Below are 27,082 nucleotides of genomic sequence, written 5' to 3'. Positions count from 1 at the left end.
ACCTACTTATACCCTATGACTGAGCAATTCCAATCCGGTATATATTTTCATCAGGAATTATTGCATAAGTCCATCAAAGACATGCACCAAAATGTTCATAGTTGCTTTCAGAATAGCCTCAAACTGTAAACAACCCAAAGAGATAAACTGGGTTATAATAATGCAGTAGAATACTAATCAACAATGAAAAAGAATACAGACCTTCCTCAATTTATGTTGGATTACAGCCCCATAAACCCATCTGAAGTTGAAAATATTTTAAGTTGAAAATACATTTAATACATTAAACTTCATAGCTTAGTCTAGCCCACCTTAAACATGCTCAGAATACCTACATTAGCCTATAGTTGGGCAAATTATCTAACAGTCTATTTTAATTAGAACTTACATAATTATAAATTATAATTTAAATTTATATTTATAAAATTATGAAATGCTGAATAGCTCACGTAATTTATTGAATACGGTACTCAAAGTAAAAAACAGAATGGCTCTCTGGACATAGAAAGGTTGTAAGTGTATGGATCGTTGACCCTTGTGATCAGCAGCTGGCTGACTGGAAACTTGCAGGTTGCGGCCATAGCCCCGCTTCAGCAGTGAGTAACTTACCCGATATTGCTAGCCCTGGGGGAAAAGGTCATAGTTCAAAATTCAAAGTAGTGTTTCTACAGAATGCACATTGCTTTCCCGCCATCATAAAGTCGAATCATCCCAAGTTGAGGACTGTCTGTATTGTGTGTGTTTCTCGCTCTCCGTCCCTCCTGCTGCTGTTGCTAAGGAATCATCAAGATAGGTTCCTGAGGACTAGGGAAAACGAAAAGGGAAGTAAGCTAAGAGGTAGAAAAGTTCTTTCCCCGCATGGTGAAGCCCAGGTACCCTGCTATTGGAGAAAACAAAATACTAAAGATAATTTCCAAGAGAAAATAAGAAATGTGTTTCTACTAAACAGCACGTTGTACTATAGCGTATGGAAAATTTTTAGCCTTCCCATGAAACTTACAACAACAAAAAGCCAGATAGTAAAAGACAGTAGTGTTCCAAAATAGATGAACCTAATTAATTCAGAATTTTTTTCTTCCAAAATATTTGAGACCCCAAATTTAGAGAAAGTAACCCACGCTGAGTAATTATTTTTAAGAGTTAATTTCAACAAATAACGTACTGCCAGTTTTTTTCTCGGCCGACCCCCAGTTTCCGTCACTGCTACGCGGAGGGCGGAGGAGCCGCAGGGCTGGATCCGGGAGGAAGCGGCGATGTGGATTCGAGACCGAACCTCGCGGAGCAGCCGCGTGACCCCGCCCCGCCCCCGTAGCGACCGGCTGGCGCGACGGCCTCGGCGTCTCTATGGCAACAGCCCCACTTCCGCGCAGTTGGGACCACCATGGCTGCCGGGCAGCCCGGCGACCTGGGCGGCTATTACTTCAGATTCCTGCCCCAGAAAACTTTCCAGTCCCTGAGCTCCCGGGAGAGCACGGCCCGGCTGCGCCAGTGGTGAGGGGCCGAGGGGGCCTGGCCTTCGCGGCGGCGGGGCCCGGTGGCCGCGTCCCGAGTGAAGCCCGAGGCCGCAGTGACGGGCGCGGGGCGGCGACGGGGCGGGACTGGTTGAACGCGCCTCCTCGGGGTGCCGTCCCCGTGCTGACTGACGCTTTCCCTCCTCGGCCCCAGGTCCATGCTGGGCAGAATCCAAGCGCAGGCGTTCGGGTTCGACGAGACGTTCCGGGCTTATCGGAAGGACGAGTTCATCATGGTCGGTATGGGGAGTGCAGAGTCCCGGGGTCTCCGCCGAGTGTAGAGCTTTTCCCGCCTCGGCCAAGATTGTTGTGAACACGCCATTATTTAATAACGTCGTTTTCTTTGAATTTAATAGTAATAAAGAGAGAAACGATACATTTTAAAAGGAACTTTTCCACTTCCCTTCACCATAACTTAGCTCATCTTCAGTATCCTGCCGAAAAGAACTTTTCAGTTCTGGAAAGTCGGTCTCTTTCCAGAGAATCAGCCTCTTTTTTAATAGGCACATCTCATTTTTTAATATTATTACCCAGTTTCACCACTGGCTTTATTTACTAGGCATAGCTTCATATTACTTTTGGTTGTTTCTCGAAATCAAATCTACCCTGTGATAACAGGCTCAAACAGCAGTTCCAAATGAGGAATTCTACAAAAAGTTTTAAACAATAGCAGGGTTGTGGGAATTAGTCTTTAGCTGCTAGAAGTGACTGCTTTTAAGAGAGAAAAACTCCCTTGAAAATACAAGTTCTGGTGCATTCATTAAAATTCAGTCACATTATTTTAAATCCTGGTTGATTTTCTCCTCTTATGAAATGGAAAGTATTGTTATGGTCTGTGATACTATCTTTGCTGTTCATGCCCTTCAGGTCTGAATACACTGTAGTGTACAGTTGGCGTAGATTATCACTCAGTCCCAAACACTTCCTGAGGGCCTACCACCTGCTAGGAATTCAGTCAAATGCTGGGGATACAAGAAGGAACAAGACAGGAGGCTGGCTTTCAGAGATCTTACGGGAGTGGCAAGAATGCTAGTAAAACAAATCAGATTATCTCATACAGAGTGATAAGTGCAGTGAAGAAAATAATAGCCTAATTTATAAACCGGAATATTTACTGTGAGGATATATTCGTGTTCCAGGGCTGCTGTAGCAAAATACCACAAACTGGGTGACTTAAAACAACAGAAATGTATTGTCTCACGGTTCTGGAGGCTAGAAATCCAATATCAAGGTGGATGCAGAGTTAAGCAACCTCTGAAATCTGTGGGGAGTAATCTTTGCTTACCTCCTTGTTGCTCCTAGTAGTTGCCCTGGCTTACAGCTTGCAAAACTTAAATCTCTACCCCATCAAAGTCACTCAGCTCTCTGCCTTCATGTGTCCAGGTCTCTTCTCTTCACTAGTCACTCTGAATTAAGGGCTCACCTTAACTCCCAAATAACCTCGTTTTAACTAATTGCATCTGCAACAACCCTGTTTCCAAGAACTAAGGTCATTTTCTGAGGTTCCAGGAAGGCCGTGACTTTTGAGAGGGATACTATTCAACCCTTATCACAGGGTAAATTAGTTAAATGTCTTTTTTTTCCTTTCCCAAGATAGTGGTGTAATGTTAATATTATATGCTGTTAATGACATTTCTCAAATACTCATGGTTAGATTCTTATAGTTTCTTGTATTTTTTTACTTATACCAGTAATGGCTCTCAAATTAATAATGTTAAAAAAAAGATTAGGACTCTAATTCACTGAATTTCAGAGTGCTGTAAAATTTTTGATATGTCATTTGTTCAGTAAATATTTGTTGAATACTTACTATGACCCTGCCACCAGAGTGGTGGTTAAAAGATGAATAGACCTGATCCTAGCTTTTGAGGCATGTGCAGTTTTGGAAACTAATGTAGGAATGTCTCTACAACACAATAATTTCTATAATACAGCATATGTAAGGTGCCCTAGGCACAGGGGAAAAGATCACCCTATGGAGAAACATTGGTGTTGGGAAAAATTTCCTGGAGAAGGGTGTAGAATTAATTTGGGTTGTTTAATAGATAAGAGTACTTCAGATTGAAATTCATCCGTTAAGCACAACAAATTTCCGTAATACAGGCAATATTTTTTCTAATTTTCAAGGTCTTCATATTTGTTTATCCTAATTTTTTTTCCTGTGAGGTGAGTGCGTTATTCCCGTATTTCAAATCAAAGAAATGTACTCATATATTCATTGTTTTTCCTCATGTAACTCATTTGGAGGACATAAAGCCTTGTGGCTAAGAGCACAGTCCAGAGGAGATTTTTTACCTTGAAGCTAATGAGTCTTCAGGGCCCCTCACTAGCTCAAACTCCTCACTGACAGAAACCTGTTCAAAGGAACTCTAAGAGATGCTAGCAGTATGTTCATATGCTTTTGAAATTTTTCAAAAATAGATGCTTCTGTGTTCTTAGAGCCCCTAAAATTATATACGCTTAGTAACATCCCTACAAAATCTGGATCCTCCCCCGTTTTGGCCTCTAGTTATGTCTGAATTCCAGCTCTGCCACTCACAAACTATGTAATATTAAGCAAGTTACTTAACCTTCCTCAGTCTATTTTTGTGCAAAATGATAACACTGCTTGACATATAAGTATTTTTATATAAAAATAATGCTTAATATCAGATGGGCTTGTTATGAAAATTAAGGGAAGTAATATATATGAAATATTTAGCAAAATGCCTGGCTCATCGTGCTATTGTTGTCGTTAACATTTGTATACTAATTTACAGAGTGTTTTTCCATAGCAGTAGTCATTCCTGTGTACCGGATTTAGCTTTCAGCATTTTTTATACATTTATCTTAATCTTTACAACAATCTGATAAGTTTGGTGTTTTGACTACCGGTTTACACCTGAGGAGACTGAAGCTTAGAATGGTTAGATAATATGTGCAAGGATGCCTAGCAAATGGCAGAACCCAGGCCTTTTGAGTCAAACTTGTATGTCATTTCCACTACAAAGATTCATAACTGACAAAGGGTATTACTTAAACTAGAATTCCAGATTTTGAATTTTCCCTTTCAATTTAAAAATAGCTTACATTCCAGAAGTTCATTTTGAGGTAGTAAATGGATGGAAGAAAGGAAGGAAACATTCTCCTAGCAAACATTTCTTTAGCTCCTAGTTCTGTACGGATTGAACAAGAGGGAAATGGACCAACTGTGCATTGCAGAGTGAGAAGGGATATAAAACATATCATAGGCACAAGGTTTTGTAGTGGCACAAAAGAGAAAGTGACTGTTTTTGACTTAGGTGGTCAGAGGCGGGTTTACAAAAGACTAGCCACTTGAGCTTAGAGCCTGAAAGATGAGTAGGAGTTTGTAAGGTCAACAAAGTTGGGGGATAATGTTAAACAGATAAGTGGGATGGTATTTTAGATCTTTTGTGGCGTGTAGAGGAGTTTGGGCTTTATCTAGCTAGTGAGGAGTCACTGAAAGGTTTTCAGCAAGACAGTAAAATTTTAAATACTAAGATCACCTTGGCAGAAGTTTTGAGGATGGATTCTTAGGACTGAGTCTGGAACAGTGAAACCAAATTGGAAACCATTGTCCTCCAGGAAGTATATTGTGATGTCCTGAATTAAGACCATACTGGCATGGCCTGGACAATTGTCGAGGAGAAAAGCAGTACTCAAGGACTGACAAGATAATTGAAAGTAAGGCAGAGGGAGACATGTAGAATTACCAAGTTTCTGATTTGGTTGACTGAAGTGGCAGATGATGCCATTAAATGCATAGAAAATGCAAAAGAATAGACAAGGAAAATGAGGTCTGTTCTAGGCATACCAAATTTAAGGTGCATCCAAGTGGCAATCCTACATAGTGGAATATAAGGTCTCACCTTGAGGCTCAAGAGAAAGCTCTGGGCTCTGTATACAATGTTGGCACCCTCACGGTGGAACTTAGGATAATGAGAGGAATCTTCCACATAAACTGCAAGGAAGCTCCTTAATTTTAGAGCTTTCCAGAAGATGTGTTGCACAACACTGCTGCATACATCTCATGATCTGCTTATATCTCATGGCAACATACCATGGAGACTAGGAAGTACAGACTTAGGGGAGCACATTGCTGTCCCAGAAATATTGGGATTTCTTATGGAAGAAGGAGATAATATTGGATCAGAAACCAGCAAGCTTTTAGATAGATCAACTTATATTTCATATGTGTAGCATAAAAAATACATTTTAAATTACATATTTAGAACTACTTTTTCCACTCTCAACATTTTATGACACAAATTTATTGACATCAGTATCTTTGTTATCACTGTGATTCATCAATCATTAATATTTTTCCAAAGCCCATCAGCTTTCCTAAAGTTATTTGAGACACAGAGAATCTCCTAATGCATTACTGGAAATTCTGTAATCCAAAATACCATTTGCACACAATAGGGCAGGGTTTTTTTTGTTTTGTTGTTTTAAATCATTCTCTAGATGTGTAATTGTAATCCCAATAATGTAACAACTGGCATATTGCTTTATTTGAAGGGCCTATTCACTACATGCCACTTAGCCTGCCTCCAATTATAGTGACATCTAAAATGTAGTTGTAAGTTGATATCCCCCAGGAATAATTACTAAATCTGAGTTAAATTTTCCCTTATACTGATTCTTTCAGTAGATGTCTAAAAAGCATTCAAAACCAGTGGTAATGGAGGTTAATTCTAGCTTATATGTCTTTTTTAAATGTTTATTATATAATTTAAAATAGTTGCAAAAACACTCTTTAATTTGAAAGACTTTGTAAGGTACTAGGAAACTTGCTTTTTCTCTGAGGAATAATTTGGGGGAAAAATTGTTTTTTTGTAATTGGGGTTCTGTAATACTTGTGAAGTGTGTACCTTTATCTTCCACCACTAGAACATAAACTCCATGGGAACAGGGACTTTTGCTTGGCATAATGTAGACATTCGTAAATACCTGTTGAATATATTGCTTTTCACCCCACACACTTGGTGGTCTTCTTCACTGTTCACTTTCTCGTCAAATGACATTCATTTTGCCTGATTTTTCATGCAAAATTCCAGACATCAACTTTTGATTCTTCCTCCTCGATATTCATTGAATCCATCCACTTCTCTACCTCCACACTTGCTACCATCTTGACTAATGTGACCATCAAATCTCCCTGGAATACAGCAGTACCTTCCCTCCTAACCATTCTCTTTATAGCCCTTAAATTCATTCTCCACACCACAGCTAGAATGAACTTTTGAAAATATGACTAATCATATCTTTCCTCTGCTTAAGTACCTTCATTGTCTTCCTACTGCCTTAGATTAAAATACTGATCAATCTAGGTCAATCTTCGATCAAGATCAAAATTTTTGTCTTGACCTATAATGTCCAGTTTAACTCCCCAGCCTCATTCAACCATTGCCCCTTTTGACTCTGGACATACTGAACCTCTTTAATTTCTTTGAATGGGATGCTCCCTTTTTCCTCACCTTATAGACTTTAAACTTGCCATTTTCTCCACCTTAAAAATAGTCTTTCCAGTGTCATGCTGGAGCCTATTCAAGACTGCCTCAGTGCTTAATTTTCAGGAATCTTTGTGTGCTGGTTGTTAAACTATTGGCAGCTTGAAATCCACCATGGAATTCAGCAAATGTTACAAATCAGTGCTTTGTTGAAAGGGAGGATATCAGTTATTAAACATTTACTAAAGTACCCCTTTGCCTAACTAACTCCTACTCCGTTTCAGATCCCAACCTAAGTGTTCTTTCTTCATTAACCTTTCTTCCCAACACAGATTAGATCTGCCTATTACATGCTTCATTAGCATCCTGCACTTTCTATAATACTCATGACGTTATTTAATATCTCCCCTTTCAGTCTGTAAGTTCATGAGAGCAGAGACTGTGTCCGTTTGATTTTGAAATTAGGAAGTCAAGTGTACTTTTAGTTGAGTGATGGTGGCAGGAGCCAGGTACAGAAGAATAACTGGTAAAGAAGTAAAACAGATTCTTCTTTCAATAACCTATTTAGGAAAAGAGTGTTAGTTTGAAGGGAATGTTGAAATAAGAGAAATACTGCAGAAACTAAACAATAAAGAATAATTCATAGAGTCAACAATCTTTCTCTATCCCAATCCAATCCTACCCCCTGCCTTTTCAGACCCCCTCTTTCCACAAACCTACCATTTCTGAGAGAACTGTTTGGTATATATTCTTCCATTCTTTTCTTTATGTTCATATAAATAAAGGTTTTATTTTATCATACACATGATCTTTTTCTACTCAAAACATGGTTTTCTTCTGAAGTTAATACAGTAGATGTTTATTGCATAACTGCTATATACCAGTCCTCATTCTAGGCTTTGGGGATATAGAAGTGATTAAGAAAAACAAGGCCCCTGCTCGTATGTAGTTTATTTTAATTGTCTTGTTTTCTTTTCAATAAGTACATACCATCTAGTGTAGATGTACTGTATTTTATTCAACCATTCTTCTACTGATGGTAATTGAAGTTTCCAGGTTTTGACACTACAAATAATAATATTAAAAAGTTCTTATACATAAGTCTTATCTACTGGTGGTTTCATTTCTATAAGCCATATTCCCAAAAGTGGAGTTTGTTGGATCATGAGATACACATATTTTTAATGTTCAAGATTCTATATCCAATTACTTTCCCAAAAGGTTGTAAAGATCCATACTTCCACCAATAGTGTATGAGAGTGCATACTTTCAATGAAAGCCTTAAAAATCTTGCTAATGTGATGAATAAAAGTGATATCTTCTGGTTTTTATTTTAATTTCTGTCACTTCTTGAATTAAACATCTCATAAGTTTGTTGGCTATATTTTTTACACAACTTTTTTTATGCTTTCCCTATGTTTAAATTAGGTTGTCAGGTTATTTTTATCAAAAATATTTTTCTTCAAACCATTGAGAATGTTAGTCCCCACCCCCCACCCCAAACACACTTTAAATCATATTTGTTGTAACTATTAACTCCCATCTATTGTTTTTCTTATATTTTATTGCTCTTCATGGAGAAACATGTGATTTTGGGGTAATTTCCACCCTTCATTTAAGGAAGTCCAAAGTGGGACCCAAAACGCTTGCCTCTTTTGTACTCGGAGCCCAGACCCTGGGATCTAGGTTTTCCCGAGAGACTTACCGGTGCAGGACTGGGATTTCAAAGTGAACAACTCAAGAGGTGCATATGGAATCCATTTCACTGGCAAAAGTGATAGTAGAGGTGTCCAGCTTTCAGGCAGGGCAGCCCTGGCACAGCTGTGGCCTTGATGAGGAAGGGGTGCTAGTCCCTTCCTTTAGTGTTTGATGGGGCTGTAGCAAGGATAAATGTTTCCTCGTCAGGGAAGTTATGCATATGATTTTGGATTGTTCCCAGGGCCCAGCTGTTAGCCTGATTCTCTCCACCTCCTGAAAATTATGTGGTCTGCCTGAGGTACTTTTAATAAGTTTCTTGTCTGATCTTTTCAACCGGAGTCACCTGCTGGAACTAAAACTATTGGCTATTTTCTTTTTCCATTCAGAAAATTTTCATTTTTAGGAAGCCAAATCTGTTACTTTTCTGTGTGCCCTTTGGATAAAATTTAATTGATGGTTACTTTAAATTTAGGTCTAATCAGGAGCAGTAGGAGTCCTGATTAATAAAACATAATTTGAAAAATAAGATTGAAGGAAAACAAGTATTTCAAATATTATATAACCTCCTACATTTCACTATAAACCACCATTTTCTATTTAAGGTCCAAAAATATCTACTGTATATCTACTTGGATATACAGTGTTGTTCATACTGTTCCAACTTTTAATAACAAAACTTCATTTCTTTATAAAGTATATATTACTTTACTTTTTAATTTATTTTGTATTCATGATTTACTTTTTTATTTTTATTTATTTATTACTTAGATATTTACAGTTTAAAATTGTCTTTCCTTATTTGAATTAAATGAGATTTTATTAGACTTACTAAAAATTAATTCTTACTGTTTATAATAAAGTATCTAACTTGTTCCCTCAAATTTGTATTTTAGGCTTTTTTCAAAGACCCAAATGTTATTCCCAATTTGAAGTTACTTTCAGATTCTTCTGGACAATGGATTACATTAGGTAAATAAAATTTATTTGCATCTTTTCAGATGACTGTTTTACTATTATAACAAAACTTCGCCTCAGGAATTTTCATTATTTAAATACAAATTGTGAATAATGACTAATCTGATAACATCAAGGTCAAATATAATCAGATGTGCCAGTCCAGGCCTGCATCTTTCTCCTGGGAATCCACTGCTACTATCCTAGCTTAGCACACAAGAGCAATTGTTCCTTCTTTTCATTCATTTGGAAAGTATTTATTGTCCTCCTTTCCTGGACTCTGCCAGATGCAGGGAACATTAAGATGAATAAGAGAAAACCTGTACTCAAGGAACTGGTTGATATGTAAAAAACAAATATGTGCAATAATGTATCACAGGTGCTGTCATAGCAGTGGGAGCAAAAGGAGGGGAATAGTCCATTCTACTTAAGGAAAAAGGGTCAGGTTCAATTCTACTGATGTGAGGATGCTTGGACAAAATCTCAGTGAGCGCAGGGGAATGAAGCCACCATGGAACATTCATAAAATAATACTATATTAAATCATGAGGCAAGAGTCTTAAATTCTCAAAAGAAGAACTTTATACAGATGTTTTCATAGTACATTGAAACACAGGTAGAAATCTGAAGAAAAATAACCAAACACACTTAATCACTTAATAATATTCAAATCTCTTAAATAATTCTCAAGTCAAGGAATAAACTAGAGAGTTGATAGAAGACTATTTTGAAAACAAAAACATGAGTACTGTATTTCACATTTTCGATTGAGGTCTCTTAACAATAGAACAGATCATCATTCCCTTTAGAAGGAGAATATGGTTGGTAATGTGGATTTCTGCTCAACAAGCTGATTTTAAATTAGGTGGGGTTTTGCTAAATTCTTACATTGAATTTTCATGGAATTCTAGTAGACTTACACAAAAATAAAAAGTTAGTCAAGATGAAGATTACATTCATAACGATAGGCTTAGTAGGTCAGATTTTATTGGTTCTGGCTAAAGACCACTACAAAATTTATAGAGCAAAAAGCTGGTATAAGATCTTCAGACTACTTACAAAGTTAAACTGCGTATCTGAACAAATAAATTTACCAGTTCAAAATCTTAAAAAATAACTAGAGTCATGTATCACAGTGTTTATAAAATATGTTTACAGTAACTTCACTCAGTTAATTTACAGAAAATAAGGTTCATTGAAAAAGTACCCAAATTCCCCATATTGGTACATACTTCACAAAATAACACTGACGTTTTTCTGATTTTTGAAAAAGGCTTTGCAGAAAGAGAGCTTCTAAAATTCCACATGTGCCTGACAGGATCAATTAGAAGTACACTGGAAAATAGAGTAGAAGAGGTAGCATGCCCTTTCAGAAACAAGTTTCTAGTGGATTGCTAGCACTCCTCCATTAGCTTTTTTTTTTTTTATCTCTTCCTACTTGCTTTTCTTTTTCTAATATATCAGCCATCTTCTCTCTAATTTTGCTTTGGGGGCCTTTTTAAGCAAAGGAAATGGCTTTAAAAATGAGAAAAACGACATTCTAGAAAGTGAACCAGTCTCAAAGAGAGTGATGATGGAGCCTCTTTTACCACTGGCTGCACTGCCGCCATTACCAGTTGTTGGTGCTGCTTCGTCTTCTCGGCCAGCTGCCATAGTCCCCTTCATTTAGACACACTTTGTCGTTTTTCGGCTAACATAAATGGTTATTTCCTATGTGCATTATACATATTACCTCCTATTACTCTCAGAACAGCTCCGTAGCCCCCGTGAGTCTGGAGGGTAGAGCACTGAACCAAAGAGGTTTATACTTGAGGCTTGAAGTCTAATGCTATTTGCCTTACTAAATTTTAGGCTTGCTTAGCACCAACACCCTTTCCTTCTTTCCTGTTCTCCCTTTTGAGATGAAAACATCTACCCTATGCCTATCTTACCATTGTATTTTGGAAGCAAATGACTTGTCTGACGTCACAGGTCCAAAGCTGAATAGAAATTTTGCCTGAGGATGAGTTGGACTTCAAGTCTCACCCATACTTGAGACTTTGGACATTAGACTTTAGAGTTGATGCTGGGATGAGTTAAGACTTGAGGGGCTATTAGTGCAGAATAAATGTATTTCATATGAAAAGGACATGAATTTAGGGAGCCAAGGGCAGAATGCTATGGACTGAATTTTGCCTTTTCAAAATTCATATTTCTCTTTGGACAATGAGCAACCCTAAGGTCAGACCAGGTTGGGTCTCATTCAAATGTCTGATGAATGGGAAAAAAAGGAGAGACTTCGGCATGAATTTTGAGGAACACAATTCAGTCCATAGCAAATGCTATTTCTTTGCCTGAGATAAAGTGGTTTGAAGTTAATTACCTTCTCGCACCATCCACACCCTCTTGTGTGTGTGACTCCCCAAATCAGAGCCAGTGTAGTTTTATTAAAATGGCATATTGCCCAGTGTCAGTTTCTCATCCTCAGCCATCAACCCACCTTCACAGACTGGCTGGCTTTACTCTTGTTCCTTGGTCTTCAATATTGCTCAGATCTGCTCTGTTGTCATCTGTGGTCTTCTTTTCCCTTTAATCCCCTAGAGGATTTTTTGTCTGAAACCAGGTTTTCATAGTAGTTTAGATTTTGAAATTACTGAGTCATATACAATTCCTATCTCCAGACATCCTTCTTGCCTCCACACTAGTCCAGCTCAGTATCAGAATGAGAACAACAGGTCCCAGCAGGACTCTGAGGGATGCTGGTGGCCGGGTGGGAGGACAGTGAGAAGGAGGAAGTGCAAATAATCATCAGTATTTTCTCAAGCTTAAGTTACTTCTCAGGTCAAAGATACAGCAAATACATGGGAGAGGACACACCAAGGGCTACCATGCCTGGGTCTGCAACCTCCCTAGACCTTTGGGAAAAAAGAGCACCACCCCTTTATATCTGAGTGCCTGTATATATGTGGATGCATAACAGAGAGAGAAATTGAGTGATATGTTGAGGCAATAATAAAAATACTCACTTTAATCTTTTGTCTTTCTGTAATTTAATAGAACCCCTGACAATGGAAAATTCATTCCTAAAAGACACATTCAGGAGATAAGTTTGGAGGCCGGGAGGGGTACAAGGGGGAAGAACTAGAGCTACAAGAGAAAAACAGAAAAAATACCATGATTTTAAATTTCTCTAATTCCAAACTTGTGAAAACTTGATTAGGGCCTGGCTTGAAATTTACCTTGACTTGAAAAAAACCTTTTTTTGTAATAATCACTGTAAGTGGCATCACAAGAAAGAAATTTTCAAATAGAAACATTTTCAAAACACCCTCAAGGACTTTAGAACACCCATTACTTATATTAATTTAAACTTCTGTAAGATGAATTATAAGACATTAAGCATAATACAAATCCAAAATCATAAAAAACAATTGTTTTTGTAGGCAATTATGTAGATATATTAAAACTAATGTAAGAACCCTCCCACTACACAAAAAATGTATTTCACTTTCAAGCATTTTCTAATTTCTGTATCCTCCATCTAAGCCTGAAATGATGAAATTTTGTTACAACATTTAATAATAAAACATTAGCAAGCTGCAAAATAAGAACACAATAAAAATCCCCAAAGTTACCTGTCTTTTAAATATATCAAAACATGAATCATATTTCATTACTTCTTCGAATCTCTGCATAATGATACTTATTTTGGAAATAATTCAGAATATTAAATTTTTATCTCTTTAAAATATCTTTTTTTCAGGAACTGAAGTGAAAAAAATTAAAGCTATGAACGTTCCTTGCACACAGCTTTCAATGTCATTTTTTGATCGGTTATATGATGAAGATATTGTACGAGACAATGGACATATTGTTAAATGTTTAGATTCTTTTTGTGATCCCTTTCTGGTTTCTGATGAGTTAAGAAAAGTAAGTACAGAATTACAAAATTTCAAAGTAGAATTTTATTTCATTAAATGCTTAGTGTCACAACTTCTGCCTGCCTATAATCCATAAAATACCTCTTATCAATGAGTAATGAGTAATCACTTACATTGGTAGATTTCTTGGATGGGACTATTACTGTCAACCTAATGATTTGTGTATATCAGTAGTTCTCTACTGGGTGGTTTTGGATCTAATGGGTAGAGGCCAAGGATGTTCCTAAACTTCATCCGATGCTCAGGAAAGCACCACACCACAAAGTTACCTGGCCCAGAATGTCAGTAGTGCTAAGATAGAAACACCCTGACCTTTTTAACTGATGGCTGTTTTTCTTCAATATAGGGCTCTCAACTAATCAAATGAATGTTTTAAAATATCCCTGGAGTAAAGAAATCTTTTTATTTCATTGCTGAGATCAAAAAAGCCATTTGATTAAGCTAATTTTTGTTTTAGTGAGAGGTGTACTGAACTTATAATCAGGAGATTATTTACCTTTTTACTGAGTATTTACACAATAATAAAAACCTTAAGCAAATCATTCAATATCTTGAGCCTCAAGATCTTAACTGTACAACATGGAGATTAAAATACCCATTCTACTTTCTTCCCAAAATTGTTGAGAAATGAAAAAGTATTTAAATGCACTTTTTTAAAAGTATGAAATACTGTTTAATTGAAGTTATTATTTAATTATTGAGAAAGAGTATTTGCAGAGTGGTTAAAAATGAGGGCTTTGGTATCAAATAGATAAAGGTTCAAATTCAGGCTCTGCCACTTAATAACTGCTACTTAACCTAAGCCTCAGTTTCTTCATCTATAAAATATGAGTAATGTAGGAATTATGTGAGATCATGCATTAAAGGGCTTAGCACAATGACTGGCACTTAGTAAATTTTTGATAATATTAACAATGACTACTACTAATTACTATTATTCTACATTAAGAGAGAAGGGAAATGCACAAGTCTATTGTTTTGCAGATTCAGATAGGAATGAGCTAGGGAAGTAACTGATGCATCATTCTGGATACAGGAATCTTGTCCATAGGAGACCAGGAGGCATCCAGCCAGTTTATACGTCAGTCTACATGAGTGCAATACCTAAAGGAACACTTAGTTTAGAAGAAAATACAATTAGCTAATTGAGAATAACCAAACACACAATTGAATGAGACTATAGTTTGCTCCTTATTTAAATGAGGTATATATATATACATATATAATGCAATACTATAAACACTATATAATAGGGGATTTGATAATAATTTCTACTTCTTACCAAGAATTGGAAATTAACACGCAGAAAGTATCTGATCTAGCTGGGTCTCCCTACTTTCGGGTTGTTAATAATCTCAGCTCTTTTTATTGTCACTAATCTGTGCGGGTGTATGTCTCAAGGCACTTACCCTTAATTTCAGAGAGCTCACTTCTACAAACAGAGACTCAGTAATGGACTTTTTAAAAGAGGATTTTCTTTCCAACAAAATACTCCACAAAACTGCCTGCTGCTGCCTGTCTGATTTATTGCCATGAACAGCGCTTCTATTCGGGAAGTTCTAGGACTCAGTGTTTTTCTGCTAGATGCCTATATGTTTTCCTCTTGTATTCTTTGCCACTCTGTGGCAACAGAGAAAGTTTTAACTTGGCTGCTTTCTGGCTGAAATAAATAAGTAACTTCCAGCTTTAGCCTGAACTGAAAAGGGCCCCCTTTGTGCAGCAGCACAGCTTCTGTTGGCACTCTGTGTAATGTAAGTGCTGATGATAACCTCCTTCCTGTGGCCCAGAACTTCGATTCATTAACCTTTGCATACCTACTCTCAGGGCTGTACAACTAAACAGATCTGTATGTGAATGGAGAGGAAGATAAGCCATAAAATGTTCATTGTTCTAACATTTATTGTAAATTTTTAAAAATTTTTGTAGTTTTTAAAGTGCACAGGCTAATTAAGTTAATAATGAGAGTGCTTATGTAAAGAATGTGTTAACTATTCATTCCTAAGGGCTTGAGTCACCCTGTATTAAGCTAGATCTTTAGGTAGCTGTGAACTTGGGCTTCAGGATCACATCATGTCCTTACAGAGAGAGAAAGGGAAGGAAGGAAGGGGAGATGTGCAAGTGTTGGATGTGGCACGACCAGAGAGCAATAAGCTACAGACCACTTCCCCTTACCTGTCTTTCACTATGAATACTGGCTTTGATCACGTCATTATAAGAAAATTATTTATAGACAACACCATAGGGTCTTTTATTTTTTAAAACTCCTCATATAATGACTCTGAGATTAATTTTCATTTGAGACTGGGGTCAATAAAACTTAATTAATTTTCTGAAATAAGTGTACTGCTTGCTATTAGACAGCAGCTATTAGACATATTCCCTTCTTACCTATACGGTAGTGTTAATTGTTATGCACAAAATAGCTTTTCTCCATCTAGAGTTTGTTATGTATATTTTTCCACCTTAGTTCTCGGTCACCGTTTTTTGTTTTTTATTTTTTTTATCTTAACCGTATCTGTATCGTGAGCTATTTCACATTGTTTTTTAAAGTAAGTGGAGTATATATAGTTCAGTATATATGGTGTAATGTACATTCATCACTTTGTTCATGATTGCAATAGTCAACAAATTAATCAGTTGTGTGTAATGCCCAGTGATAGAAGAAAATCCTCCATATCAGACTTAGTCTGTTTTCTGAAAGAGGTAGCAAAGTCTCAAGAGAGCAAGAGTCAATGTAGATTGGTGCTGTGTAAAGTGATATTATTAGAAGAGAACAGATAATGGAGAGGTGGTTATGAAGCTGCAGGTATCTGAATAGTTCAAAATGGAGTAATTATGGGGACAGGGAAAGTAGTGATTCAAATACTGTAAGGTGAGAGGATTTAGAATATTGACCATTTGTGTTTAGCCTCTGGACAGAACGCTTTGAACATTATGGAAAGGAGAAGTTTCTCCATTTATTTACTCTCCTATTGTTAACAACTAAGATTTAAGGTGACTACACTAACATTGCAGTAGCACTAAAACAATTACTAAAGATATAAGCTGGAACAAAGAAATAAAGCCGAAGAAGAGAAGACTTAGATTTAGATTTATTCCTTTCTTTGAACATCAGTACCTAATAATAAAATGAAGGGAAAATAAGTGCAGGTCTCACAGATTACTCTCTCTATTTACCTCAGGATTGGTTTATAAAACAGATGTAAGATTACTATTGAAAATATAAATTGAAACTTTTGAAAACATAAAAATCAGAATTTTGAATTATGTTACATTAAGATGAATTTTATCATCGTACATAGGTTTTGCTATTGGAAGACTCAGAAAAATATGAAATATTCAGCCAACCAGATAGAGACGAGTTCCTGTTTTGTCTTTTCAAACATCTTTGCCTTGGTGGAGCCCTTTGTCAATATGAAGATGTGCTTAACCCATATCTGGAAACCACAAAGCTTATCTATAAGGATCTACTGAGGTAATGTTGCTAGATTACAATAGGTAAATCTCTGGTTATTCAATTATTTAACTATGGTGGGATTACCCAGCATTGTTTGAGGTCCTGTTAACAACCAGAGTGTGTAAAAATAGCACCACCCTGACCCCCTTCTCATAGCCACTTACTTCTCTTCCAGGCTAGAAAATTTCTAGATTTCCCTGACCCTTTAGTGCTTAGTCCCCGCTTGTTCATCTGCCTCTTTTATTTTTTCATTCAGACCTGTTACCCACCCCATCCCTTATTAGCAGCTGCCATCTTCCTGGTCTCCCTTTTTATTCAGGCTGCATTTTAAATCTCAAGAGAACATGAGATACCTCAGGATGTTTGAATTTGCTTGACTAATAGTAAAAAAAAAATTACTAGTTTTGTCTTAAAGAGGTGGCAGAATTGTCATATAGGTATAATCTTTGCCTTTTAAAATTAACCCCAAATCCCAGTTTGTTTTAGGTATTACACCAAGGTTTTCTTCCTTCTTTTTAAGATCAAAGGAGGATAAAACTTCTCAGATTTAATATTTATACTTTTATCTAACTAAAATGAATGTTCTTTGGTGGGTTTTTCAATGATAAAGATACTGAATCATCTTTATAGGCAAAGGGAGTAGGAAAAAGTGAAAGCAAAGGGTCCCAGTGTTTAGTTATAAAATTTTACTTTAGCAACAGAATTAGCTTCTCATTGGACTCTTGAATGTTACATTTCTTATACTCAACACCTCAATTCTCACATCCATTCTATGTGTCATATAGCTGTACAACAACTATGATACAGTTAGTTTAGTTGATTTCTGATGTGGTTTAAAAATTAAAATATTTCTATAATTGGTGTCTGATTTTTATGAAAAAGTTACTGTGTCAGTATATGAAGATTGGAAGGAATATGCTAGGAACAGAACTTCATAAAAATTTCCTAAAATTTCAGAATTTCAGAAACAGCATACACATTCGTACATCAAACATACTGTCCTTTGCGGCCCATGAAAACTTACAAGACTGCTTCTTGCACTCCCTGTAGATATTCTTCTGTACACTCTAGACACACACGCTCACACACACACACTGCTGCAACCGCAGTGTTGTACTTCATCAGCCACATGAAACTGTGGAATTCCTCACTACCATGTGCTGTGGAGGAGGAGATTCTGTTGGAGATATCTGAAACAGAAATAACCTTAGTACCTACACATTGAAGAAACTGCTGTTTTTACCAGTATTCTCGTACCTGGATTCTCATCTGTGATTCTCTTCTGTGCTCTTTGTTCGCTAATAAAAAGCATGACTCAAGAAGTAATGGCCACTTATAAAATGGGTAACCAAAATTCATGACATCTTAACAAAAAGAACAAGAATTGGGTCCATGCCATCACTTAAATAGGCAGCCAGCAATTGTTAGTACTGCACACACAACTCTGCCAAGCTCTAAAGAGAGAGGAGGATCATCAGAAACTCCTTGACCTTAAGAAAATCATGATAAAATAACATATTAAATAATAGTTGTTAAAAATCTCTTATAAGTAAATTTTTGTATAATGTTCAATTATCCATAGGCAAATGTTTACATATTTTTGTAGTCTAATAAATACTCCAGAAGTTCAGAAGAAGAAGTTATCAGAGTGGCTGTGGGCAGTCAGGGAAGTCTTGAGTGGAGTCCTCCAGGGCTGTCAGAGAGGGCGGTCTATTCCCACTTCCTGGAAGATGCATCACGAGTTTGTCATTAGAGGGGAGGCTAGGAAGGAGCCCAGTCCAATTACAGTATTACTTTGAAAACCATTAAATACTTGTCTCATGGTGCAAGTTTAACTGTGCTTATCAATTTATTTACTGAATTGGAGGGGTGGTGTATGAAATTGTTTTCCCAAAGCAACTTTAGTAGAAAATTATGATTAGAATGAACATTTGCTTAAGTTGGCTTACGTGCAAACACAAAGCAATTGAATGGAGTAAATGATCGCAGAGTCCGTCAAGAGCTATGTTGATTTCACATGCACTCCTTGCAGTTTTTCAAACGTGAGTCATGCTGATTTTGGTCAAATGCTGTGCCATTTGGTTAAGATAAAGATGTAGAGGTTGGATCAATACAGCAATTATCAAGGAATATCTAAGTAGAGGAAGTATAGGTGGAACTTGAGGTAATTAATTTCTCAGCACTAATTTCTCAGAAAGCTACATATCTAATCAAGTCATTTCTCCAAGCCAGCTTAACCAAAAAGGACATTTTTTCCTGTTTCTTTACTTGAGTTTTGGACCAGCTTACATTCTTTAGGAAAAACTGCTATCTTTCTAATTATACATGCAGTATCTGCTTTAAAGTATCTAACCTGCCCTTGCAGATAAACATCATCACTAATTCATTCTAACAACGAAGCCCTTGCCTTATATTTGTAGATGTTGGGGGCATGTTGCAGATTTATTTAGTCTGGCACAAACAAAAGGGTAAAATGTTCTTAAGATATTTGCTTCCTCGTCTATTATTACAAGTCCTATAAAAACACCCCTTAAATGTTTTGGAAAATGCCTTCTTTTCAAGGATTATGGTTCCTTTAAATAGCAAAGGAAATACTTTAGAACCGTTTTTATCAGGGAGTAAATGATTATTTCATTACATTCAAAAACATCTATGCAGAAATAATTCTGTAGTTACTACTGGTGCCTTTGTCTTTTCGACTTTAGACATTGAACATGTGCTTTTGTCAAAGTTTTCAGAGAAGTTCCCTTAACTACATATCTGCCCCAGATGTGAAATTTTATGATTTGAGCTGAGAGGCTTAAGATCATGGCCTTTAGATGATAATTAAGCAGTCTGATTCTTATTTCTTAAAACTATCAGAGTTACCTAGAATGGTCTGTATACCACGTTTGGAGTCAATATGGGACTGATCCTAGAAATTGGCACAAATGATATTGACAAGAAACCATTCATTATCTTACTTCTAAACCATTAATGTAATCATACTTTTAAAAAGAACTCACAGAAATTATGTTCCAGCATCCTTAAAAACCATGGTTATCTGGAGAGTGAGTTAGTGACTGCTAAAAATCTGATACAGAGTAATAATTAGCAGCACATTCTAGGACACCAACAAGTACCACTTAATATTTTCTTTTCTTTTTTTCTTAAGAGATGTAAGATAGGTGATACTGTATTTACTTGACCTATAAAAATTAGACAAATTGTTTTAAAGATATTTCAGAATAACAGTAATACAGGATCAGAGGTAATAAAATGGAATAATAGGATTTATTTATATTAGAAACCAACTTTTAAGAATGTACAAACAGTAGTTTCTTTTTAAAATAATACACTTGTGGTACATGTTAATATGTTTAAGTGATTGTTAAATGAAGTATGCTAAATTTTATTCGATGAACACAAACTTTTACAAGGGTTTTTTTTTGTTTTTAGAATTTTTTTAACTGAGAGATACTTTATATACAGTAAAGTGAACAATTCATAGTATACATGCAGCTTGGTGAATTTTCATATATGTTTACACCCATATAACCACCTCTAGATCTTGATTTAAAATTAGATATAACCATAGATATGTTCTGGATATTGGTCTGGGTGGTTATTAGGTATATACTGATGTCTTATGTGTAGTGATTATAGTCATCCCTTAGATAAGCACAAAATGTTAAATGTAGTTTTCAACTTTGAAGTAGCATATCTTAGGCATTAGAGAAATAAAATTATCTCAACCTATGTCATAGAAATATGGAAATCAGTTTAATTGTGTGATTCTGGGTTTAAATCTGAATTAAATGTTTTAAGAGATGAAAACTGCCTAAGAATCTTGAACCTTGAAATGGCTTTGATCCAGCTATTTGCAGTTAAGTGTACAGGCTCAAACATGCACATATGCATGCACGCACACACGCACAGTCCCTCCCACAAAGTCTACCTTCTTTGTCCTCTCTCTCTCCCTATTACTTTTACATAGGTAGTGAAAGAGAAGGAATACTTCACCAGTAAAATGAAGAAGAGGGATATCTTCCTATAAGCTTAACCTACACATGTCAGACATGAATAATACCTTTGATGCATATGTATGTATAGAGTGTAGGTATAGGATAAACAGGAGGTATGTAGGTAAAGAGAACTTGACTGTGTCACCTAGACTCTCTTCCCATAAATATCACTTTTAGTTGGAATGTCTTAAATGTATCATTTAACTTTCCCAGTTCTGTTATCTATAAGTTGCCAAAATAATGCCTGTCTCACTGAATTGTGTGATCTTTATATAAGGTAAAGTATATAAAGATATTTTGCAGATTATAAAGTCTTATAAATGTAATATGTATATATTTATGTATGTATTAATATATAACTATCTGTAGCTTATTTCCTCAATCCTTAGTTTACTTCCTCACTATATTTTGCCACAGATAATCTTTTGTGAGGGAATAACTGAGAGTTACTAAGAGAAAATTATTTTAATATAATTTAGTAATACATAATTTAACACATAGTTTTCATACACATTATCCACTTAATTCTCATATAAGAACCATAGTATGCCTAGTTTACATATGAGAAAATTGAGGTTCAGAAAGTGTTAATCTTGCCCAAAGTGAAATAACAAACTAGTGGCAGAACAGGCATTTGTGTTTGGGCTGTTTAATTCTTTAGTTTAGTATGCTTTTATCTACCCCTTACAGCTGTCTTTTACACTTTAATCTGACTTTTACCGTCCTGGTTTTTCCAATAACTGTCTCTGGCCTGGGAGTTATTTGATCATCTGAGTCTCACACTGACCTTAGCCTTCTAACTAAAATTCAGGTTTCTGCATTTCACTTCAGTTGACCTTGTTCCATGCTTGGATGAAACCACAGATGCCATCCTTCTCAAGCCACTTGGTTGGATATTATGTATTTCCATTGTTGTATGTGAATGAGAACACCTGAATACTGTAAGGGATCCATATTTTAACAGCATTATGCCAATGCTTGTTATATTTTAAAAGTGTCCTTCTCTCCACTATTGTAGTGTTCGAAAGAATCCTCAAACCAAGAAAATACAAATAACCTCTTCTGTCTTTAAAGTCACAGCATATGTAAGTGTTAAGGGGAAAGTTACAACCTATCGATTTAATTACTTGCTATTAAATAGTTGTTACAGTGGAGTTAGCAACTAGTATGATGTTGTGCCTAGGAGAAAAGATGATGATACTTAGATTTTTATTAAAATAAAAACTTGATAAGGTATGTTTTAGTTGGAGAACAGTATGAACTTTTTTCCTCCTGGATTCCTTTGTATCATCTGTGTCTAGTTATACTCCTTCCTTACTTAAGAACTAAATCTGGAACCACTGTGTTATATACCAACATAATGTTGTAAAACCAATATAAGATCGCATATCAATGATACTTCAATTAAAAAAGAAAAAGACCTAAATCTGTGGCCCAGATGAACCTTCTCAGATGAACTAGAGACAATAATTCATAGGGCCAATTAGTAAAATGCCATAAATGTCTTTGTATCACAGAATCTGATACTTTAATTTTAGTATACGGAAGATTAATTAGCACATAGGAAGCAGTTTCTAAGTATATTCATTCAGTCACTTAACAAATATTTATTGAATATATACTGCATGTCAGCTACTGTGCTGGCCTAGGCCCTTTTTGTTGATAAACAAAAGAAACATAGTCACTGCCCTCACGATATATACAGACCACGTTCTACAAGAAAGCAAAGTTGTTAGAAAATTGTAATGTAGTAATTTTTGCAATATTCACACTTTAAAAATACTTTTTCAAAAGATAAGATTTCCTTTTGGACTGTAAATTCTTTAAGGTCAAGAATTGTACATCTTTGTATATAGTACATGTGTATTGTTAGAATAGTAGATGGCAGTCAATAAGTATTTAATAATATTAATTAACTGCCAATTTATTATCAAAGATTGTGTTTAATGACATTTTAACAGAAAATATATTAGTTAAATACATTGATTATTATTTAAATTATTATTTAAATGTATTTGTGTACTAATTTAGGTTTATCTTTTTCAGGATTCTAATGGTGTGTGCTACCCTTCAACAAAGAATCATGAACAGACATTTTCTTACTTTATTGTGGATCCTATCAAGCGTCATGTTCATGTTTTATACCACTGTTTTGGTGTGGGGGAAATGTCGTAACAATGTTCTTCCAGATGATCTATATTTATTGTTTTTTATTTATCATTTTTTATCTTAATAACAAATATTTACAAGTTAATTTGAGTAAAATGTAAAAAAAAAAACCTACTTGTAGCAGAAGCAAACAACAAGATGACTTTCTTTAAATTTGTCTGGAATACTAATGCAGGGACCAAATTTCTTCCCTAACATAATTTCTACTAATACAGTGTGTAATTTTTACACAAAATTACAAAGAACTAAAAACCTAGTCCATATTTGCTGCATTAAGATTCAACTAAGTCTTTAATTTTCCAGGTATTTTATTTAGAAGTTAATTAATTCTGGATTGAAATTGTGGCAGGAAATTTGACATCTCTACCAATCGTTAGTATGAATTATTAGCTTTTCAAATTTGAGTTTTAATTCCATTCCTTCATTACATAAAGATTTACACAACCCATAACACCAGTTTGCCTGCTTCCCGTGAGCAGCAAACTCTTGGGAGTTTGTGGGGCACACTGTCAGATTGTTTCATGATTTTCCACATACATTAAGTTCACTGAGCAGGTAGATGAGAGCACTCTGGGGCGCACACCATGCCCCTCCAGTTCATCCCATTTCAGCCTTCAGACCCTCCAAAAGTAACTGTCTCTGAGTCCCACACTAAACAAACCCAAGTCTGAGTTTGAATACTGGTCCCACTTACCTTTCCATTTCATCTGAGCAGAGCCTGCATTTCAGTCCACTCTGGCGGAGCAGGGGAGAAACTGAAGGGAGAGCAAAGCAGGAGGAGATGGAGATGAAAAGAAAAAAAGAAAAAAAACGTTCAGGCCAGAAGAGATGGAGGGAAGGGACAGAGGGCTGGAGGAATGGGGCTGATTGCCCCATTCTACCTTCAGAGCAAAGCAGCAGAAAGGAGGATACAGTCAAGAGAAACTTCTCTGGCTCCCCACTCACTAAGCACTCTGGGATGCAAGGAGAAGGAGGAAAATGGAGGAAGAGCATGTTAAGAGAGAAATGAACTTACTCCAGGCTTTGGAGCTGGAGAAGGTGGATGATTTAAGGTGGGTTCTGGACTTTAGCAGCTGTATAGAAGCAAGGATCAGCAGAGACTGACCATGCTTTTGAAGAGACGACTGTGTGCTCAGACGCCCACTTTCACCTGCAGTGAGGGATGGAGACCAGAGAATTTTTCAAGCTCCCCATCTACTCTGGCCAGTGTAGGCTTCCTCCCTGGGGTTGAAGAGGGAAGAAAGGCCTGGGACAACCAGGGAATGGATGCTTTGGGGTGCCGTCATTCTGCAGCCAGATTCTGAACCAAGGAATATTCCATTCTCACTGACTTCCTCAACACATCAGCAGCCTTGGGACTGCGCTGAGGCTGGAACTAGCCTATAGGAAAGGGGGCCTGGACACTGGCAAAGAGATCCTTTTTCGCTGCGATCACAGCTCTTTTCACTATTTCCTGATGGCATGACACCATCATGGAGACCACTTCAATGCTGAACTTGGGACAATAAAGAGGGACAGCACAGAAGTGTATCTGTTTCAGCTGGTGGGAAGGGCAGCTATGGAACTTGGAGATGCCCCCTACTCTCCCGGACAGGCCAGCTGGTTAGGGATGGGCGAGGTGATTGATCCTCATGGGGCAAAGGGCCTGATGGTGATGGCAGCCATGAGGACTTCCTTGACCTGCTGTGTCAGCACCTCTCTCCTCTCTGCGCAACTGTCCCCAACCCCCGACATTGCTGTGTCTTAGGCCAGTTATGGTAAACCCTTCCCACTTCCTCTTTCTCTGCCTACTTTTCCTTGGATCTTGAGCAGTCATCCCTGCCAAGTAGATACTGGGGTGCCATTCCCCCTAAGAAAACTGAGCCAGGAATTGCATACCCTGTCCCTGCCCCTCCCCAGGCCTGGCCCTGGTTCCTGAGAGGGGCCTCTACCCCCACCCGCTGCCACTCTGCTGTTTACTGGACTTTGGATGGGCCTCTGCGCCTTACGTCAGCTGTTTGCTGTTAGCCATAAGGTGGGGAATTACAGCCCCGTCTGACTCCACTGGTCCCTTCAGGTTTCCAAAGTTCATGCTGACTAAACCAAACCTGTGAATCTCCAGTGCTTGCAGGCGGTGATTCTGGTGAACTGGCCACTCTAGAGAACACTGGACCTTTATGGCAGATGGACCTAATCCTCCCAAGAGGGAAGTCTGGCCTGAGTGGGGAGACCCTGAGGAGGGAATCCCTGAGAAGATGGAGTCCCTGCCCAGGGCAGGATATGGAGTGCGGCCAGCCATGAAATGCTCGTCAGGGCCCCTCTGACTGCAAGCTGCCTCTTAACCACTCTCTGCTCACCTAGAGGCCTTAAGCTCTGGGTTTTCTATGGCTTCATGTTTAAATGTTGTTCCCTACCCCAGCAGAAGGTCTCGTCCCACCCCCTTTTGACTCATGCCTCACTCCAGCAGTGGAGATGATGCTTCATCTCCCATTGCTGCCCAGTGACTGAGGGAGACCTAGCTGGGACTGACTCTGCTCCACCCAGAGCTGCCCTGCCCACCTGGGAAGAGCAAGGCGTCTGGGAAGGGAGAGACTCGAAAGTTTCTCAGACAGCCAGGCCTGGACAGCCAGGCCTGGAGACATTCGACCCCGCACACCAGGGGAGGACTGGAAGCCGAGGAGGCCCCCCGTTGTCCCACCTCCTGCCCCCTCATTTTCCCACCACCACTTCGGTGGTCTCCAGAGTGACCTGCAGGGTCAACAACCTCTGGAGAGGTGGTCCTTGCTCCAGGCTCTCCCACCACTGGGTCTGTTAGTGGCCACAGGCTACCACACAGCCACCAAGCCCTGCTCCAGGGCAGGCAGTGCTCCCCTCTCCATCCACGCAGCCCTGGAGAAGGCTCCAGCTCAGACGGGAGCTTCGGAGAGGAGCAGGCCAAGGAAACAACCCTCTGGCTTCAGACACTACATTTTTAGCTCCCAAGAGAAAAGAGGCTAAGTTTCGAGAAGTGGCAGGACGAGAGAATGGGATTTACCAGTCAACAGCCTGGGCATTGTACTGTCTTTATTTTTTAAACCACTAAAATGCAAGACTTATTTTGCAATTTTCTCCACTTTTGTTTTTCTCTTAGGCTTTTGTTTCTTTTTTTTTTAACATACTTTCTTCGTTTTCTAATGGACTATATAGTTTGGCCATTTCTGCAGACTGTGGCCTCCTCTCTTTAACTCTTTTGGATGGGGAGAGGGAAGGTGAGGAGGGTCAGCCACCTGCACCCATTCGCCCCCACTTTGTTCCCCATCCACCAGCCGGAGCCCCGATTCTTCCACCACCACCACCACACTGTAGCCCATGCAGAGAGTTGTCAGACCAGAGTCCTTCAGATTCCGAGTTGCCTACCTGTTTGTTTGTTTTTTTCTTAAGAGAGCAATAACCACAGCATGTACTGCTGGAGTCCTTGAGAGTTTTGCATACATACACACTGTAGCTCTAGTCTCTCCTTTTTTTTCATTTTCAACTTCTTAAAAAATAAATGCCCCTAATCATTACTGGTGAAAAGGATGAAAAAAATGAACAACAAAACCGGTTTGTGGAAAAAAAAAATAGAAGTGGAAAAATCAACTGAATGCGGAAGAGCCTGCCTCCTGTTAAGCATTTTGTACCCAAGGGAAAAAAAAAAACAGCGACCCAGAAGATCTCACGTTTATATTAAAACAGTGAAGATTGCTGTGTACTATTTATTCAACTTATGTTACTGCTTGGTCTTTGCCTTTTGTCATGACAAGGCATTTATTTAATAAAGTTACGCATTCAGTTAAAGACAATGTTCTGAAAGTAATTGTATACTCTTTTGTCACGTAATAAAACCTAAGCTGCCCCGCAGCTAATACAAGAACTGCATGTACACAGAGAGTTGCCCTGATAACATTATTAAGTTGGC

The 27,082-nt window shown here is 37.6% G+C and overlaps 1 protein-coding gene across 1 annotated transcript; it reads left to right on the top strand.

Moving 5' to 3' along the window:
* The first annotated feature begins 1,256 nt into the window (after positions 1-1,256).
* On the top strand, positions 1,257-26,967 carry CFAP300 (cilia and flagella associated protein 300). The gene is made up of 7 exons (XM_036902797.2): positions 1,257-1,491; positions 1,666-1,747; positions 9,556-9,631; positions 13,359-13,525; positions 16,839-17,011; positions 22,016-22,082; positions 23,044-26,967. Exons 1-7 carry the CDS (start codon positions 1,382-1,384, stop codon positions 23,170-23,172), a joined length of 804 nt encoding a protein of 267 aa, XP_036758692.2. The 5' UTR covers positions 1,257-1,381; the 3' UTR covers positions 23,173-26,967.
* The last annotated feature ends 115 nt before the right edge of the window (positions 26,968-27,082 follow it).

Source organism: Manis pentadactyla, chromosome 13 (genome assembly GCF_030020395.1).
Source record: "Manis pentadactyla isolate mManPen7 chromosome 13, mManPen7.hap1, whole genome shotgun sequence".
Classification (NCBI taxonomy): Eukaryota; Metazoa; Chordata; class Mammalia; order Pholidota; family Manidae; genus Manis; species Manis pentadactyla.
Note: the sequence above shows the minus strand (reverse complement) of the source record. Positions and strands in the feature narration are given on the sequence as shown.